The sequence below is a fragment of the Bemisia tabaci genome, chromosome 2 (assembly GCF_918797505.1).
Source record: "Bemisia tabaci chromosome 2, PGI_BMITA_v3".
In the NCBI taxonomy this organism is placed as follows: Eukaryota; Metazoa; Arthropoda; class Insecta; order Hemiptera; family Aleyrodidae; genus Bemisia; species Bemisia tabaci.
The window spans coordinates 63,795,786-63,812,507 of NC_092794.1; the positions used below are offsets into that span (position 1 = coordinate 63,795,786).

The 16,722-nt window shown below is 35.2% G+C and overlaps 1 protein-coding gene across 1 annotated transcript; it reads left to right on the top strand.

The window, feature by feature from the left end:
• Positions 1-1,868: 1,868 nt before the first annotated feature.
• Positions 1,869-16,441, top strand: Nulp1 (Nuclear localized protein 1). Its single transcript, XM_019055149.2, has 11 exons — positions 1,869-2,361; positions 4,134-4,322; positions 5,301-5,485; positions 5,765-5,850; positions 6,325-6,455; positions 7,412-7,605; positions 8,462-8,681; positions 10,222-10,412; positions 11,478-11,727; positions 12,624-12,802; positions 14,461-16,441. The coding sequence occupies exons 1-11, from the start codon at positions 2,215-2,217 to the stop codon at positions 14,612-14,614; spliced, it is 1,926 nt and encodes a 641-aa protein (XP_018910694.2). The 5' UTR covers positions 1,869-2,214; the 3' UTR covers positions 14,615-16,441.
• Positions 16,442-16,722: the final 281 nt, after the last annotated feature.

The window sequence follows — 16,722 nt, forward strand, 5'->3', positions numbered from 1 at the left end:
GGTGACTTCCCGATTTTTTTAGATTATAGTCTCTTAATGGCAGATAGACATCTTCAACAACACGTTTATGCAGCTAACTCAAAACTGTCCAAAATTGAGGTACGCCCTTCTGCACTTTCACCATCGACATGGGAATGCATTAAGTGAGCATATCTAAAGACGCAGGCAAAAGGGAACTCTCTGTTGATGCTATAGAGTAAAATTAAAATTAAAAGGACTGAAAATAATCTGCCGAAAGATTTGATAAATAAATGAATAAGTGAGAAAAAAACTTTTTTATGGGACCCTTCAACAGAGAATACCTACCTGTACAAAGAGGAACGTGGTCGTTGGCCAGCAGGCTAATTTGAACATGTAAGAAAAGCAAACTAAAAAGATATAACTGTCAGACATATGTTAATAGATTTTGTGTCATGGTTTTTTAGTTAAGTGATATGTAGTTAAACGTCTTCGACACACACTTGAAACCTACCAGAGAGAGCGCGCCTTCTTGCATTTAGCGCAGATTTGAAGCTCAGCTTGAATGGCGGGAAATATCTTTCACATCATGTACATCGGAGATATAAATCCGAATTCCCATTATGTACACAAACGTGGTCATCTAAATTCATGACTAAATTTTATTTTCTATATCTCCCTGGTTTTTATGTCCAAACATTTAAAAATAATCATTAGAAGCAATATTTTATGAGGTATTTTATTTTAGTTAACTGCATGAAAAGGACTAAAACTGTGCAACGTGTTACGTGTTCAACAGTTAGCATTTTTCAATTTTTGCCTCCCCGGGATTTTCGATTTTACGTTTCAACACATCGTTTTTATCAACTATCAGCTGCATGAATGAATCAGTGAGTTCGGAAACACTCCAACACGGGTTTTTTTCGATTTTCACTTTTTTACGGTTTAGTAACACTTATGGATAAGTAGAAGCATCTGCACGCAAAAGGATATTTCGAAATTGCAATCGGAAGTGCTCGAAACGGCGCGGCGACGGGAAAAGGGAAGAATCGAAGAATTTCATTGGAAATACCAATTTTTGGCCGATCAAGGGAAACGGGCGACTATCCGATGCGGTTTTATTTTTTCGGTTCAGTATACCTTGTGCCAACAAGTTATATAAATATGCAAGCGTTATTCAGGTCAAAAAATATAAATTTTTCAGGGCAGACTATGAAAAATCAGTATCTGAAACTTGGTGCGTTAAAGTCTCTAGAGTACTTCTTGCGTCCTTTGGCACCAAAAAAGTTTTTCTTAAACTAACTTCTTCGCCCGCTGCGAAGTTTTAGGTGTTTCCTGAAAATTTTTTTTTCCGAGTTGGTGTATTTTCGAACTCACTGATTCAAATGTCATCTTAGGTACCTAATGCTATATTTATGCTCCCATATTTCACCCCTTGATGCCTGACTGGTAAAATTCACCACTTTTTGGATCGTTATGTACTTTTGTAGGTATAAGTTATCAAAAGCAGAAATGTGCAAAGATATTTTTTTAGCAAATTTTTCAAGAAATATGCTAAGTGCCTCGTTACCTTTAACAGGATGTTTCCCAGAAGTTGTACCATTGTGCCACAAAAAAAATTTATAAATTTGTGCGAATGCTGAGTTAAATTTTTAGCTTGATGGTTCATCTTCACATGGAAATATTTTTGGTAGAATTACAAATTCCACAATGAAAGTCTAGCAACACAGCTAACTTAGCAAAAGCCCTCATATTTCTTGAAGTCAGGAGAGGGTAATATTTCTCCCCCCTCCTCCTAACTAGTTCCCCCAATGCTCCTGAAAACATCTCTGCTGAGCGCAAAAATCCTCAAACTCATCCCTCATCATCTGGCATCCCCATGGCTCAGATGCATGCTGATAATGTATTTGTATTTTTTTTTATTTATTCTCGTAGTGCAGTCATTTATCCTTCCATGTTGTTATCTCCAGAATCCAGATCTTATGACTGTGCTGAAGTACCATGTGTGATGTCTAAAAATATCTCTCCCTTGTAGCTACATATTTCTAATAATGAAAATTAGTTTTTCCTGTCTGTCTGGGAAGTGATAACTTGCCGTCGTGGTTTGTTCTTATAGACTGTTCTCTCAGCTAAAAACGTGTGCAGATGACTACTTCATTATCATTGTGTTTGTGTTTATCCTCACCTCTTGCGTAGACAACACCTTGTCATTTGTAGTATGATGATTTGTGTTGTTCCCATCTTGTAAAGTAAACTATGTCTTCAAGAGTCCTCAAGAAACTAGGGCTGCAGGGTGAGAAAGATATCACATTCTTACCTGAAGATGGAAGTGATGCTGAAGGTGATCTCTCCCATTCAAGTGGGGCAAGGAAAAAGCAGCTGAATCTTAACCGCTATGATGTGGTGAGTTTTCTTGCGGCGTAGATTTTTTCTTTCGCCATCTGTGTAATCCCTCCAAGGAGAATGCTCTTATGCAAAGTTTTATCAGAATCACTGTAATCATGTCACCTCGTGTATGCTTTCCATCTGTCTTTAGCAGGAACCAAGATGCGTTTAATGTCTTTGAAAGAATGCGTACTAGAGAGCATGCTCTTGTAGCATCAATAACATGGTAGCAGTTCAATGTAATACGCTAAGTTTTGGAGATACGCATAGACTGTGAGCAGCAGACTGCTTTGATGTTGTAGAAGTACCTTAAACTATATACTAGTTGTCTCTTACTTCATTCACACTTAATTGTAACTGCATTCGTATTGGCGTTCTTATTTTGTCATTTATAGAGTTTTAATTTCATTAAGTCCTGCTCAATTGTCTGCAATCATGTTCTATCCAAGAAAATTCCTGTACCAAAATATTTCTTGAAGGATTGATTGATCAACAGGTACTATTTTTATTTGAAGACATTCTGTGTCATAAGTATTCTTCTATCAGGATACATTTAAACTGTGGTGACCATTCATCCACACTATCAATATAATTAGAAGAAGGGATGGTTCTTTCTCTTCTTTTAGGTTATTATATCAGGCCTGATGATCGTCACCTCTTTTACCTATTACAAGTAATTAGAGCCTGTTTCAGACAACTTGTCCCTTTTAGCTATATGCATGTAGGTAGTAAGGAATTTCTTATTCCGTGCATACAGCGATAAAGGACTAGTTATCTGAAATGGGCTCTAACTTATGTTGACCACTAGTACTGTCGAACCATGACCGTAGAGAGATTCATACCCATAACCATGAGAGATTCATTTCTAGTTTTAAGCTCAACTGAAATGAAACTGGTTTCTGATACTTCCAAAGTAAGTGTCAGGGCCAATTTTTTTCACAAGCAATTCAGTTGTGAAGGAAATAATAAGGCATACTGAGCTGAGATATGAAATACCCCTTACTTGAAACCAAGGGATTTGGCGTCGAGTGTAACATGTTTTATACATGAAACTTTCAACTGGTCAAGTAGGTATAAGAAAAACAAAGCTTTTCAGCCTTTTTCTAGCATTCTCCGAAGAAATCATGCCATTACTGCTGGGTCAGATATCTACTGAGTCTTTGTTTGAAAGCGTTTAATACAATTGACACTGTGTCGCATGCTCATCATCTGTTCGAAAGTTGGTTCTTTTTGTCAGTTTCATCTTCCCGGCCAATGATTGAAAAGAAACTTTCCTCAATCACCAGTCTGATGTTGCATCCGCTTATTCCTCTACAATCTGCTAAAAATGTAATATTCAGCCCTGCTTCCCATACAATTTGCACACTGATACTTCAATTTTGAAGCCTCTTGTGCTCAAATGGGTCCCAAAGAACATCAGACCAGATAATACCACCATTTGGATCCCTTGGTTTTATTTGCAGGGTTCTTTCATGCAACTTACTTAGCCAAAAAACAAAGATTCATTGCTTTTCAAAAAGAGACTTTCTCATCATCATTGTAGTAAATGACAATTCTTTGTCAGAAGTCGACCAACCAAGTATTTAGCATTAACTCTAATAGAATGGTAGTATGCATGAAAATATGAAACGAAATCATCTGTTTCGGCTGTTTCTGATTCATCCGCACCAAATCAACAGAACACAAACTTTTTCAAATTAAATAATTGCAAAATAAAGAAGTGACATTGTAATATGTCAGTTGCAATAATTGTGTATCTGGTTACTTAACATTTCTTTTTGTTTTTAAAGTTAAATGAGCAGTCCCACTCAGAATCGGAAGTGAAGGAGGATGATGATCATGAAACAACCAGCTCTTTGACGAACAATGATCTGGGACAAGTTGAAACCAAGGAAATTTCAAGGAAAAAGAAAAAGAAAAAGAAAAGGAAAGCTCACCGAGTCCCTGCAAACGCAAGGAGTAGTGAGGATAATGCAGAGGTAAGGTTTACACGTTTTAGAAAGAGAACTCTCCTTAAAAAAGAAAGTTGCCTGTGCAGTTACGAATTTCAGTTATTAGTCAGATTTCTTGAAAAGAAAATGATGGTGTAGTGTCTCAATTAAAAAAGGCACAAGTAGGCACACCCTTAATAGTACATACTATAAAATTTACAAAACAAAATATTGTAAAAAACTTGTATAAAAGTAGTTAAATAGACCAAAAATGAATTACCTATGTAGTATATTTTACAAGAAAAATACATAAAAAGTACAAATCACCTTTCTTCACCTCTTTGATCATGAACTTTTTACGTACCTAAAATTCTTGAATTCTGACTATTTACAACTTAGTCACAAGCCTTACTAGGTACGTACAATTTTCAAACTCCTAAAAAATATCAGTACCCATCACATTTTTTTCCAAGTATTTTAAAAAGCATTCTACCTGAGACAACATAAATAAATACCTGCCACCAAACTTGAAAAAGAAGTCTCTAGTTTGATTGTAAATATTTACATTAAAACTGGGGCTTTAAAATTTATTTAATTTAAACATTATTTTAAGGCCCCAGAATTGCTTGATTTTTTTTTTTTTTTTTAAATGTTTCAACACATTACTTTTCACCCTACCCAGCATATAAGAAGGAAGATAAGGCTAGACAAGGAAGGTTACAGGTTCATTTTATACATAACTAATATTGAGCTGTGTTGCAGAATTTCAACAAGTTTTCCATTGTGAGTTCTGTTACTTACACAGCGTTATGCTTGTTCTGTAGTTAGTCTCTCTACAAAAGTCACTTTTTTGAGAAGTATTGCCCTAACAATGACGTATTGTACAGAAGTGAGTAAGGTTTTGATATAAAGTCCCGTCTTATACAAAATTTTGACTCATTTTAAGTTTTCCTGTGATATTTAGTCTATTTTTTAGTGTTTCACTAATGTGTTCTCCCCCCCCCTCCCCCTTTTTTTTTCTTGCAGGATGAAGTGGAAAGATCTGTAAGAGAAGTCAATGAAATGCTTGGTGAAATAGAGCCATCATTCTCTGATCCCAAGGTAGTTGTATGCAGAAGCAAAGATATTCTTTCCATAGAGCAGCGCAATCTTAACCCCAATAACGAGTTAAAACGAATTTTTGGTTCAAAGATCGTCCAGCAAACTGAAATGTAAGTTTTATTCTTTGTTTTGTTAAGTTTTCTAATTAATAATATTAAGTTGTATTGCGCAAAGAACTCAAATTTTTTCAAACACTGAAGGGTAATTTTACAAAAACTGTACTGGATGCACTGGATGCACAACGTATCGGTACAAATAAATGAATGGTATAAATTATAAGGAGAGTGTAAAATGGAACAAAACAACTCCTCTCTGCCAAATTCATAATTAATTATTTACGTGTAAAACATGTTAAGTGTATTTAAAAAACTTTGCAAATCTAATTTCAGGAAGAAGAGAGGCAGGGTTCGTGGTCACATGAAAACAACATGGTTTGTTACACCAAAGAATAATTGGCCTCCAATTGGCAAACCAGGTAACTTTAATAATAGGTATCTAAATAATCACTTGTTTCAGAAAAAAATTTGTTTCATACATTTCTATAACGAAGGAATTCACTTAGTAAGTGGGTAAAACATAAAAATGGCAAAAAACACAGCCAAGGAACCTCTAATTAGTTGCATGCCCATTCTCAACTCGAACAAAAGCTAAAAATAAAACTTGGAACATGAAAATGAGCATGCGACTGACTGAGAAGGAATCAGTTCAAACTTTTTTTACCTGTCGCAAAAAGTTGCTAAAAAATGTCAATTTTTGACCAAATGAGCTCAATAATAGCTTGTTAGAAAGCTATAAAACAAATAAAACAAATAATTAAGAACTAACCTTGCAATACAAAAGTATAGTTATCTCAATTTTGATTTTTTTCATTGGAAGTCCCTTTTTCCTGTGGTGCATCTCAATCTATCACTTTCGTAAGATCTTTCTCAATTTAATCTCTGATTGATAGGTATTGAAATGAAACTGGTTTCAAGCAGCAATGGAATCAACGTTTATCAGTACATTCATCATCCTCAGTATCAACAAGTTCAGATGAAGTTCTTGGATGCTGTTGATAGTGGAAACCCTGATAATATTGTAGTAAGTATAGCAATTTTCTCTAGTTGAAAAATGTATATTATTTTCTGCTTGTCATCACTGTAATAGCATCAGGTAGTTCTAAAAAAAACCCATTGACTTGAATTTTTCTATTTGGGTGTAAATCATTTGACATAATTGTTAAATTCAGAGAAACGGAAGAAGGATTATCCTTGGAAAAAACATTGCATTTGATACAAGTGTTAATATATCAAATGTTACGTTTTTTTCCAGAAAAACTCTGTTTCCATCTCTTTGAATTTTGCAATTTTTTTTACTGAGAATTATTTTTTAGGCTTATCGATAGTGTAAGTTGGCAGTCCTATAACTCATTTGCGGTGCCTGAAAATCTCCGCCTCTTTGTTATTTTTTTAAAGGAGTACAAATGACATTCCTTGAAGTTTTTGCAGAATTTTCTTCGCACAGAGAAGAAAAATCATGGCAGTTTTAAAGAATTGCTGTTGAGTAGTTTTCTGTTTAAAAAATAAAGTATGACAGGAAGTTTGTGACGTCGCAAACTGAGTTATAAGATTGCCGATTTACACTATCGTTATGTGCAGAGGCTGTCAACCTTTTTTGGCTTGAAAGTCGGAATCTGCTGAGATTTTTTATCTAATCAATGCGATACATGGTATGACAGATAGACCACACCAAGATCGCAGGACAAATCATTTTCACTGCAGGGAACAAAATTCAGGTCCTAGGAAGAAGTCACAGGACCAATTGCTTGAAATCAGTTTGCTTTTCTCCTACAATGATACATTCGTATCTGAAGAAATTAAACAATGAACTTCAACTATTCCCCAAGTTCTTGAGCTATTATGTTATTGCTGTAAATGGATGAGCCATCTGACCCATAGATTTTACACCCTTTTTCCGAAAATTTCAAATTTTTAGTTTATTGCATATTTTGTGTACTTTTACTGAAATTTGTCCTCATTTTGTGTTCCCCCCCACAGAAAATAATCGACAATCATCCGTACCATGTTGATGCTCTACTTCAACTATCGGAGTTTTGCAGACTCAGTGAAGATTTTTCCATGAGCTCTGAATTCTTAGAACGCGCTTTATTCATTCTGGAATCATTTTTCCACCCATCTTTTGCATCTACTAGTGCTAGCTCCCGTCTTGAGTATGATTTACAAGAAAACAGGTTGGTCTCTTGATGTAACGCATTTATATTAGCGGTTTCACTATTGGTCATTTGATGGTTTTTATGCATGTAAGAATACCTCAAGTGTACAACATCTGATACGCTCTTTTTCTCTTCAATTTCCGAACCTGTCTCTTGTAAGTGCCACATTAACAACCTCAATGTTTTCAAATGCCAAGACCATGGGCTGTGTGTCGAATTATATCTGCCAAATAACTATTTAAACTTCATAATTTTCATTAACGATAAGTTAGTAACTGAGGCATTATTTGGTTAAAAGCATGCAGCGGAAGACCCAGTTTTGGAAGAAAATACTATTGATTGCTTGGAACGGCACATTTTCAAAGCCGCTAACTATTTTTTAAACCTTCATAAAAAAGGTTTCAGTTACTGCCCTTGAGCATCCTTGGGTAAAATTTCAAGTCTTTACTCTGTAAACTTAATCAATAATGGCTAATGTAAAACTAGGATCTAGTAGCCTTTTTGCAGAAGAAGCAGTCTTCTTCTTCTGCAAAACATATTTGACACCAATTTCTTTTCCTGGTTGCTGCTTCAATAGCATCCGCAACCATGTACACAATACACATCTATTTTTGGACAAGTAAGATCGTAAGGATTCAAAATGAAAGCCCCAAGAACTTGAATTTCTCTTTTTTTTCTTTTTTTTTTAATGAATGTCTTTTCATCTCTCTTATTTAGGTAACGTTTTTGCACTCAAGCAGACGCTTCTGAAGCTATCTTTGGTTAGACCAGCACTAAGTTAGGCACGGTTTAGCACTTAAATTGCTAAAATGATCAGAATTATTCCCCTTTACCTCCTTGAAAGATGCTTATTAATTGTATTTGTTCTTTTCAGGGCCCTTTTCATAGCGCTTTTCAAGCACTTGACCCTCGTTGGACAGAGAGCTTGCTACCGCACTGCGCTGGAGCTGAGTAAGTTTTTACTTTCCTTGGATCCAGTGAATGACCCATTGGCTATCACCCTTAGTGTAGACTTCTACGCAATTCGAGCGCAGCAATATTCTTGGTTTCTTTCAGCGGCAGACCAATGGACTGTGACCCGTAACATCAATCAGGTATGATTCAAATCTTTTTGCCTTTGTGTCATGTTCATAATATGAAATCATATTTCTCTGTTTTAGACTAATGCAAGAGAAAGCCCATTAAATTTAATCAAGTTCCTGAGTATGAGCTTGGTAAATTTCAATAGCCCAATAGTGAGAAAATAAAGTCAAGTGGAGGATTTGATCAAAGGCCCGACAAAAATCAGGGCAAACTCATAGAATTAAATAAATTTTGGAGTCAGAAAAAAGTAAATAAAGTGCACCTTCAGGTGCTTTGAGGAAATTTCTTGGGAAAATGCAACAAGTTGTTCGAAGTGTCTTTCTACTAAGTGTGACCATGGTTGCCTCAGGAAACTGTTAGGTCTGTAAATTTGACAGTAAGGATCTGAGGAGACGAGAACTATTCATCTTTGTATCTGACACCATGAATAGCTATGTTTAAGATTTTCAAGTTCGACTGAGTCTAACAGGAACGTCCCAATTTTCACCAAGTTCGAACCAAGAAAAAGAGCCGCAAAGTTGTATTCCTCCATAAAACTCAGTGTTAAGAACAAAGTCTAAAGACTACTTTCACAAAATATTTTTTCTTGACTTTGAATTTTCGACAGGAGAAAAATTAAGACTTGTCAAATTCAAAACCACTCCCAACCTCTTTTTTCCAAAATGCGACTTGCTGCCGATCTGTCCAACTCGGCCCAGTTCTATACATGTTTGATTTTCTTTGATATTTTAGCCCAAAGTTATGGCTATCAGAAATACCAGCTGAGATAGTTTTATCAACGTAACCAAAAGGATCATCTCTCCAAGATAGCAGCAAGATTGTATTTTAAAATTACTAAAAAGATTCAATATTTGCACTCAGTTCTCGATCTTCAGATGCACACTGCCAATGGGTCAGTCGTCGAAGTCACAGAATCGTGACTTGATTGTTTGAAAATCCGGAAAAAAAAGATACATTGCCCCTCACAAAGCGTGGTTTGAGATGTCGTCCACTGCATCAGTTCATACCATGGTCTTTTACACCTTCATTTCCTCATTGAGTAATACACACATTTACACTGGTTGCTCGACTTAAAACACAGATGTAATCAAGGTGGAAGAAACCATGGTAAACCCCACTACAATGGATCACATCATATGCCACGTTTTTTGAAAGGTGAATCTGTCAATATTGGGCATAAAAAGTTAGTGTTTGAACAAACCTAATTATTTTTTGCCTATCTGTAATCGAAAATAATCAGAACCTAATTCTGTAAATAGGGCAACTGACCCATTGTCATCAATATCCTCTGATTTTTACACATTACAGGGAAAGAGTTTGAGAGTAAGCATCTGTGTAAGAATGAAATCACACGTTAAAAAGAAATAACTTTGAATTGACATTTAAATTGAATAGAAGAGGCAGCATTGCCTTTCTATGGCTGATGTCCATGCATGAGCAGTTTTTCCTCCTAAATGATTATTACCAACTGCTTATGGAATTTCTTGGGTACGATTCGTCTCAAAGGTTCTTTGAAAATTTGTTAATATTTGCTCATATGTCTTTTTTCAGCTTCCTAATTTCTCCTATGGGACAGCTATCGCTCATTTCCTGTTAACCGGCGGTAAAGATGTAGAGAAGGCCAATGAATGTCTACAAAGAGCGTTAATACTATTTCCCGGTGTCCTATTCCCTCTCTTAGAAAAATGTGGAATTCAGCCTGATTCAAAAGTGATGGGTCACTCCTTCTTCAATCAGCAAACGTAATTTTTTTTTTTAATTTCAAAGAAACAATTATAGTTTCTTGATTCCTTCAGTTTGACTTGAACCTTGATAACTCAGAAACCTCAGTAACTCAAAGGAAATGGACACACCCCTTCACTGAAAGATAAGAACCTCATTAATTGGAAAAAATAATTCTGTTAGCTTGAAGAAATCTTAAGCTTATTTTTTATCCCATTAACTTGAAGGGAGTGGCAAGTTGTCGCGACAACTCGATGTAATCTGCTGAATCTCAGTTATCTCAGTGACCTGAAGAAATTGGTGGATTACCTCTGTACCTTGAGCAACGCTTTATTATTTCAAACTAAATATCAAAATTGCAGCAGCCACCATTACTCAGTTTTAACCTGTTAGGAAGGATCTCCTAATCGGGAGGCCTATTTGATAAGTGGTATAGCCAAGAACTTTTTGCATCCTTGCGCAGACGTTTCATTTTTGTAACCTTTCAGCATTTCCTGCAATCTTAAATCTTCTAGATCATTCTTATCTGCTAGCAAAAATGTTTTGCAAGAAAAAAATCATCAGCAAAAGTCATATAAAATGTAGGGTGTCTTAAATCGCACGGTGAAAACTTAAGAGATGGATTTTTCAGCCTGAAATAAGAGTATTTTGTTCTAGGATATTTTTTTGTTTGAGCCATTTCAAGGGGGGATGTATTTTCAAAAGTGGCCATTTTAATTCCCTTCATGTTTTTAGTCTTTCCTTTTTTTCCCCCCCAAAAGAAATGGATTGAGTAACCAATGTGAAGACTTTTTGTTGATAACTATGTCCTCAATTTAATAAATCAATTTTTAAAAAAAGCTAAGAAGAGCCATAAAAGATCATATATAATGAGCCTTAAAATGGCTCCGATAGCAGAACAAAACAGTCTCATTTCAGTTTAAAACATTGATCCATGAAGTTTCTGGCATTCAATTCAAAACAATCTACCTAGAAGTAACATTTGTGAGGGCTTCAGAATTAGCAAAAAAAACCACCCTCATTTTATTACTGCTCTACTTCATTTCTGCTCGCTCAGGTAACACACTTATGATTTTTATTTTCAGGACCAGCACATCTCTGAAACAGTTAGAAGCTCTTTATGTGACACGGTGCCATCACATTTGGCGGGATCCTGACTTGTTAGCATGGCTTGAAAGCAATGCCCATGCAGTTCTAGGAAGAGTTGATGAAGAAGACTCAGAAGTTGGAGACTTACGAAGTAAAGTAGAAACTTGGTACAAGGCTGCAACCCCTCGGAATATTCTGCGTCATTTAATCTTGTCTGATTTGAAAGAAGTACCCATCAATCTATTGGTAAGTACTTAACACCTACCTTTACCAGTTGCTTTCATCTGAAGAAACGTAACAAAAATTTGATCAGTCACTGCTGTAAGTGTTTATTTCAATTCATTTAGAGTTCTATCTGTCAGTCCCAACTCTTTGAAGGCAACAAACCTAAGGCTACACCAGTTAGTTGTATACATCAATCTCTTAACATTTCATGCAGAAATAGTTGAGCTTGAACATTTATCATTTTGTCAGATCAGTTGTCGGAGAGAAGTTCATCACAACTAGAATGGGCCTTTAGAAAAGGTCTCAACCAGAAAGAAAGTCAAGTGTTTTCTCTTCAAAATCTGTCGTAGAAAACAAATCACACAACTGGAAGTTTGGAAATGAACTCTTGAACAAGATATTAACAAATTGTTTCAACACATATTGAACAAAAGTTAGATCTTACTAATGATGCCATCAGTATTTTTGTCATTTAATCATCATTAATTGTGAAGACTTATATCTTGTGTAAGAGTGGATTGACTTCCCATAATGTGATTAGTTTTTCACAACAAAATCTTAATGAGAAGTTATGTTGTACCTAATTAATTATGTTATGAGTTGTAATTCATACCTTGTCTAAAAGCCTATATTGTGGTCTAAAAAATCGATTTTACTTGTATTGTTATGTATTTATTGATTTTTTGCCAAATAAGTTTATGCACTTCTAGAGCGTGACAGAAGATCAGCCGTTTTCAGGTCAGCACTTAAAGTAAATGCAAGAATCAATTTGGCGGATCCTCTGTTGCACTTTAGTAGCACATAAACTTATCCTGTGTAGACTCTAAAAAAATGACCCGGCATAATTTAAGGATTTTGATCTGTCTCCATACTCTCAGAACTTTTTTAATTTCTTTTGCTTCTCTCTTTTTAATCAGGACTGTCACGGGCCACTTTACAGTTTTGATCCATTACCTCCCCCAGGAGGAACTACCATCTATCATAGACCAAATCGCCCTACGCTCAACATGGAAAATGCCAATGCATTCTCTGCATTTTTCCGTTCTCTCATGCCAAATTATGATATCAATGAGCCAGCTGGACAAGCCATAGCAAGGTCAGTCCAGTCTCAAATGCAATTTCAGTCCATCCATAATTTTAAAACGAATTCAAATACAAATTTAATGAAAACAAGTTGAACTTGCTGATAGGCAGAAGTAGAATTCCCTGTTGAATAGCTGGTCTATAGAATTGTCAACTCCATTAAAAACATAAGTTTGTGAAAACTTTCTGAATAAAATGATTAGAAATGGAGAATATGCTCCAAAAAAGTTTATTGCCACACCTGAGAGTGCTTAATGAGCTGGTTTGCTGTTTTTTTCATAATTTGTTTCTAAAATCCTCAATTGTGGAAAAATAGTTTTAAAAGTGAGAAAATGTGCCGCCTTGTGAGGTCATCTGGTGGCATTTTCCATTTAATCACATGCATTTTAGTAGACTAGGTTATTTTTTCATATTTCCGCCAATAATTGTTCAATTTAGAAACCAAGGATATCCTTGTACTTACTTCTTTAAGTAGTGTCATTTAAACATGAAATTTGCAGAATTTTAGTCACATGCAAATTCTCCATTGAGGACACGAAGAAATTTTTTTTTTTCATTTGTGGCGATTTGTTTAATGTCTCCTCCTTAGCTCGCTCGTTTGTAGAGTTTTAGCATCAGGGAACTTGCACTCACTGGGCTTGAGCTAGTGGAAAATTCCTCCTTTGTAAAGTGGGGTTTGAGGAATAACTTCAATTTTAAAAATCAGAGGCAAGTTCGGTCAGATGCAATCCACATTTGGACTTGATTCTGCAACAAGGAACTGCTTCTCTTGATTCATCTATAAAACCATCCATCTGCAAAGGCAACCTGATGGCTTGTATGTTGTTTCCAAAATGAGCCAGAAATAGCAGTTTCTCATGACTAAATGTAGTCTGTTTGTTGCTGGAAGTTATTAAACCTATCAAAATTCATATAGAGTATATTGATGTTATAATATTTTTTTATAGTGGGTTGGTTGTATGCAAAGGAACAGCCAGGTGAATATAATTCCTGCAAGTGAATTACACAAAAAGTTCAATGGGCATCAAGGAAATCTGGAATCCACTCTTTAGAGAGCATAGTTGCATTATTTGGAACGTACTTTTTCAAATTTCCCACATCTACGGGCAGTTTTTCTCAGTTGCTGGCAACCAGGTTTGCCTGTGTAGAAATGTAAGAAAGTTAACTTTAAATGTACAGAAAATCTTGCAAGCTTTTTTTACGTATGATTTCAACTGATTTTAGGTGTTTATTTCCTCCTTATTTCTCTGTTTTGCTTTGTAAACCAATTGGAATTATTCATAAGGAATGTTTGTAACAGTTCACAAGATTGTTTGCTTATTTAGTAGATCAAGCTCTCTTGGGCTTCTCTTTGAGCAATCCTTATTGCTGGCCACTGAGAAAAACTACTTGTGAACCCAGGGCAAAAGTATGTCACAAACTATGGAGATTATACGCTGAGGATGAGATCTCGGACTTTTTTTTTTACGTCCATTCTAATTTTCGTCCGATTTTACCTGTGAGAAGAAATTGATTCACTGGGTTGTATCTCTTACAAGTGACAGATCCATTGATGTTTACGTTCGATTACAAAAGCTTGTCTGTTATTCTCTACTTACTTTCAAGAATTTTAAAGTAAATTCTTAAAGTTTGATACCAAATATTACATTCATTGCGTTTGCTTTTTTTCAGGGATGTTGAGCTTGGAACCAATGTCACTGAGCTGACTCAAAGTGTGACATCATTTCTGGGTGCTTTGCGTGATTATCTCTCAGATTTTCATTCTCAGATTGATATTGATATAGGTCTAGACACGGATGATGATACTGAAGTAGAAAGCGGCTAAGATAATCTCATCAAATCTGTGTTTTATAACATGAATACGAGGGTAATACTTGTAGGTCTATCCTGACCGTACTTTATAATATTAATGTTCTCAAGGTGTCACTTTGGAACACTAACTCAAAAATAAGTTTAGCTCTGTGATTTCAAATGTTTAATTCATCCTGTTTTTTTGGTGGGGATCTTTATTGACTCAGATATTGGAAAACATAAAAGGTAGAAAAAAAGAATGCTCACTGTCTAGTAAAGAATAATTACTTTCACCATTGCAAGTTTTCTTGAATCAATTCAATCGGAATCCTAAATTTGTAAACACCCTTAGGCCCTCATATCCAAAGGGATATTAACCACTGTATTCCAGTGTAGAGCAAGGTAAAGTCTTAAAAAATGCTTGTTGAATCTGGAAATGTACAGTGAAAGGATGAATTGGACGTAATTTTTTTTTAAATTTTTTTGTCACCGTGAAAAAAATCCTACGGGTCTACTTTCAAGAGAATTTATCAGGAGAAGTTAATATTAGAATAATTTTCCCTTGCTAAGTCGGTGAAAGTTATACAATTGAAGATTGGGATGTAGAAATCTTGCAGGTTTTTTTTCATTTTGTTTCTTTTTAAGCAATGGTGCTCCGTATCATATGAAAAAACTTCTTTGCACCCCTTAGCAGTACCGACTGATTGTTCTCCTCAGCTTGATTTTAAATGCAGAAGCATTTGATCCTATTCCTAATCTCTCGCAGCTAAGTGTGAGCTACCTATGCAAACTTAGTTTATATTTGTTTGTGAGAACTCATTTTTTATTATAGTATATAGTATCTTTTACCTTTAAAAATCATTATCCTCTAATCGATGGTTATTAAAATTATTCAATCATTGTCCACTGATCTGTGGTTATAAAATATTCAATGTTTCCCTCTAAAATAAACTAACTTTTTGACTATGTCATTTAATATTCGGTACATTTAATTTCCGAAACAAATGGATTATTTTGATATCAGCTGCTTCGCTGCGCCTCTGAAGGGCAACACAATTTAAAAGCAATTTATTGAATGAAGTAGCCCCTAAATCAGTCTGAAGATTACAATTTCGCATGAACTAAATAATGAGAATATTATACTGAATGGATTTGAGTAGTATGAAATTTTATCACTGTCAAGCGTATTTATTTTTATTGCATTGGTGAAAGGCTTTGCCTTTTTTTGAAGTCTGTGCCCAGTTTAGGGAGGATGTTCAGTGCATGTTGTTTTGATTAGTTTGGCTGTCAATAGTAATTGGCATGAAGAAGGTACATAGTTCTTAATAAGATTATTTCCCTTTATTTTCTTTTTGTTTGAGTACAAAAAACTGGAATCAACCTCTAACCAAAAATTAGTTTTCCTAATCAGTTCAATCTTTGAAGGATAAGTGCAACATTTACCGCTGAGACCTTGATTATCAAAGAAACCACAGCTTTTCAGTTTTCATCTAAGTGAACCTATCGCACAGTTTGTTTTCCAAAATCTCGACTACCAATCAAAGTCATCATGAGGTTGCTATTATTCGTGTAAATAATCAGAGTGAAGTCTCGTCAACAGGCTGTGATGTTGAAGCTCAGTTTCAAATATACTTGTCTTATCTCAGCTATGTCTAGATCGTTGGATATTATGATGAATTTTAAAATTCGAAAAATTTTGATACTTTAAAATGTAAAAACATCAAACCTAGAGGGTCGAAGAGAAGATTCCAGGTTATTTTATTTTCTCACTTTGTCTTCCGCTGTCCTTTCTAGAGGGCTTGTAACAGGTCGTTCTGTTTAAGGATAGTAATTTGTAAAATAAAGATGCTCCCCCAATGTTTCTGGTCGTGAATTATTGTTAGTTTCCTTCCTATCATCCTGTTTAGTAAAAAACTATCAGGGGACTATGGGGTCAGATAACAGCACCAGAAACTAAAGTGTACCAAGCACAGCTTTTTCCTGGAGGTGTTTTTTGGGAGGGGGTGAAAATTTTATCATTTTTAAACATTCATTTGAGATTCTGCAGGGTTCAATAACTCATGAGCATTTGACTAAATAAATTGTCAGCATGAAGTCCTGAATTTCTTTTCTTTCTTTTTTTTTTTTTTTTTTTTTTTTTTT

Coding starts and splice junctions, on each gene's coding strand:
- Nulp1 (XM_019055149.2), top strand. CDS start 2,215: ATGTCTTCAAGAGTCCTCAAGAAACTAGGGCTGCAGGGTGAGAAAGAT. Junction 5,486..5,764: donor ATCGTCCAGCAAACTGAAAT/GTAAGTTTTATT, acceptor ATCTAATTTCAG/GAAGAAGAGAGGCAGGGTTC. Junction 6,456..7,411: donor GAAACCCTGATAATATTGTA/GTAAGTATAGCA, acceptor TCCCCCCCACAG/AAAATAATCGACAATCATCC.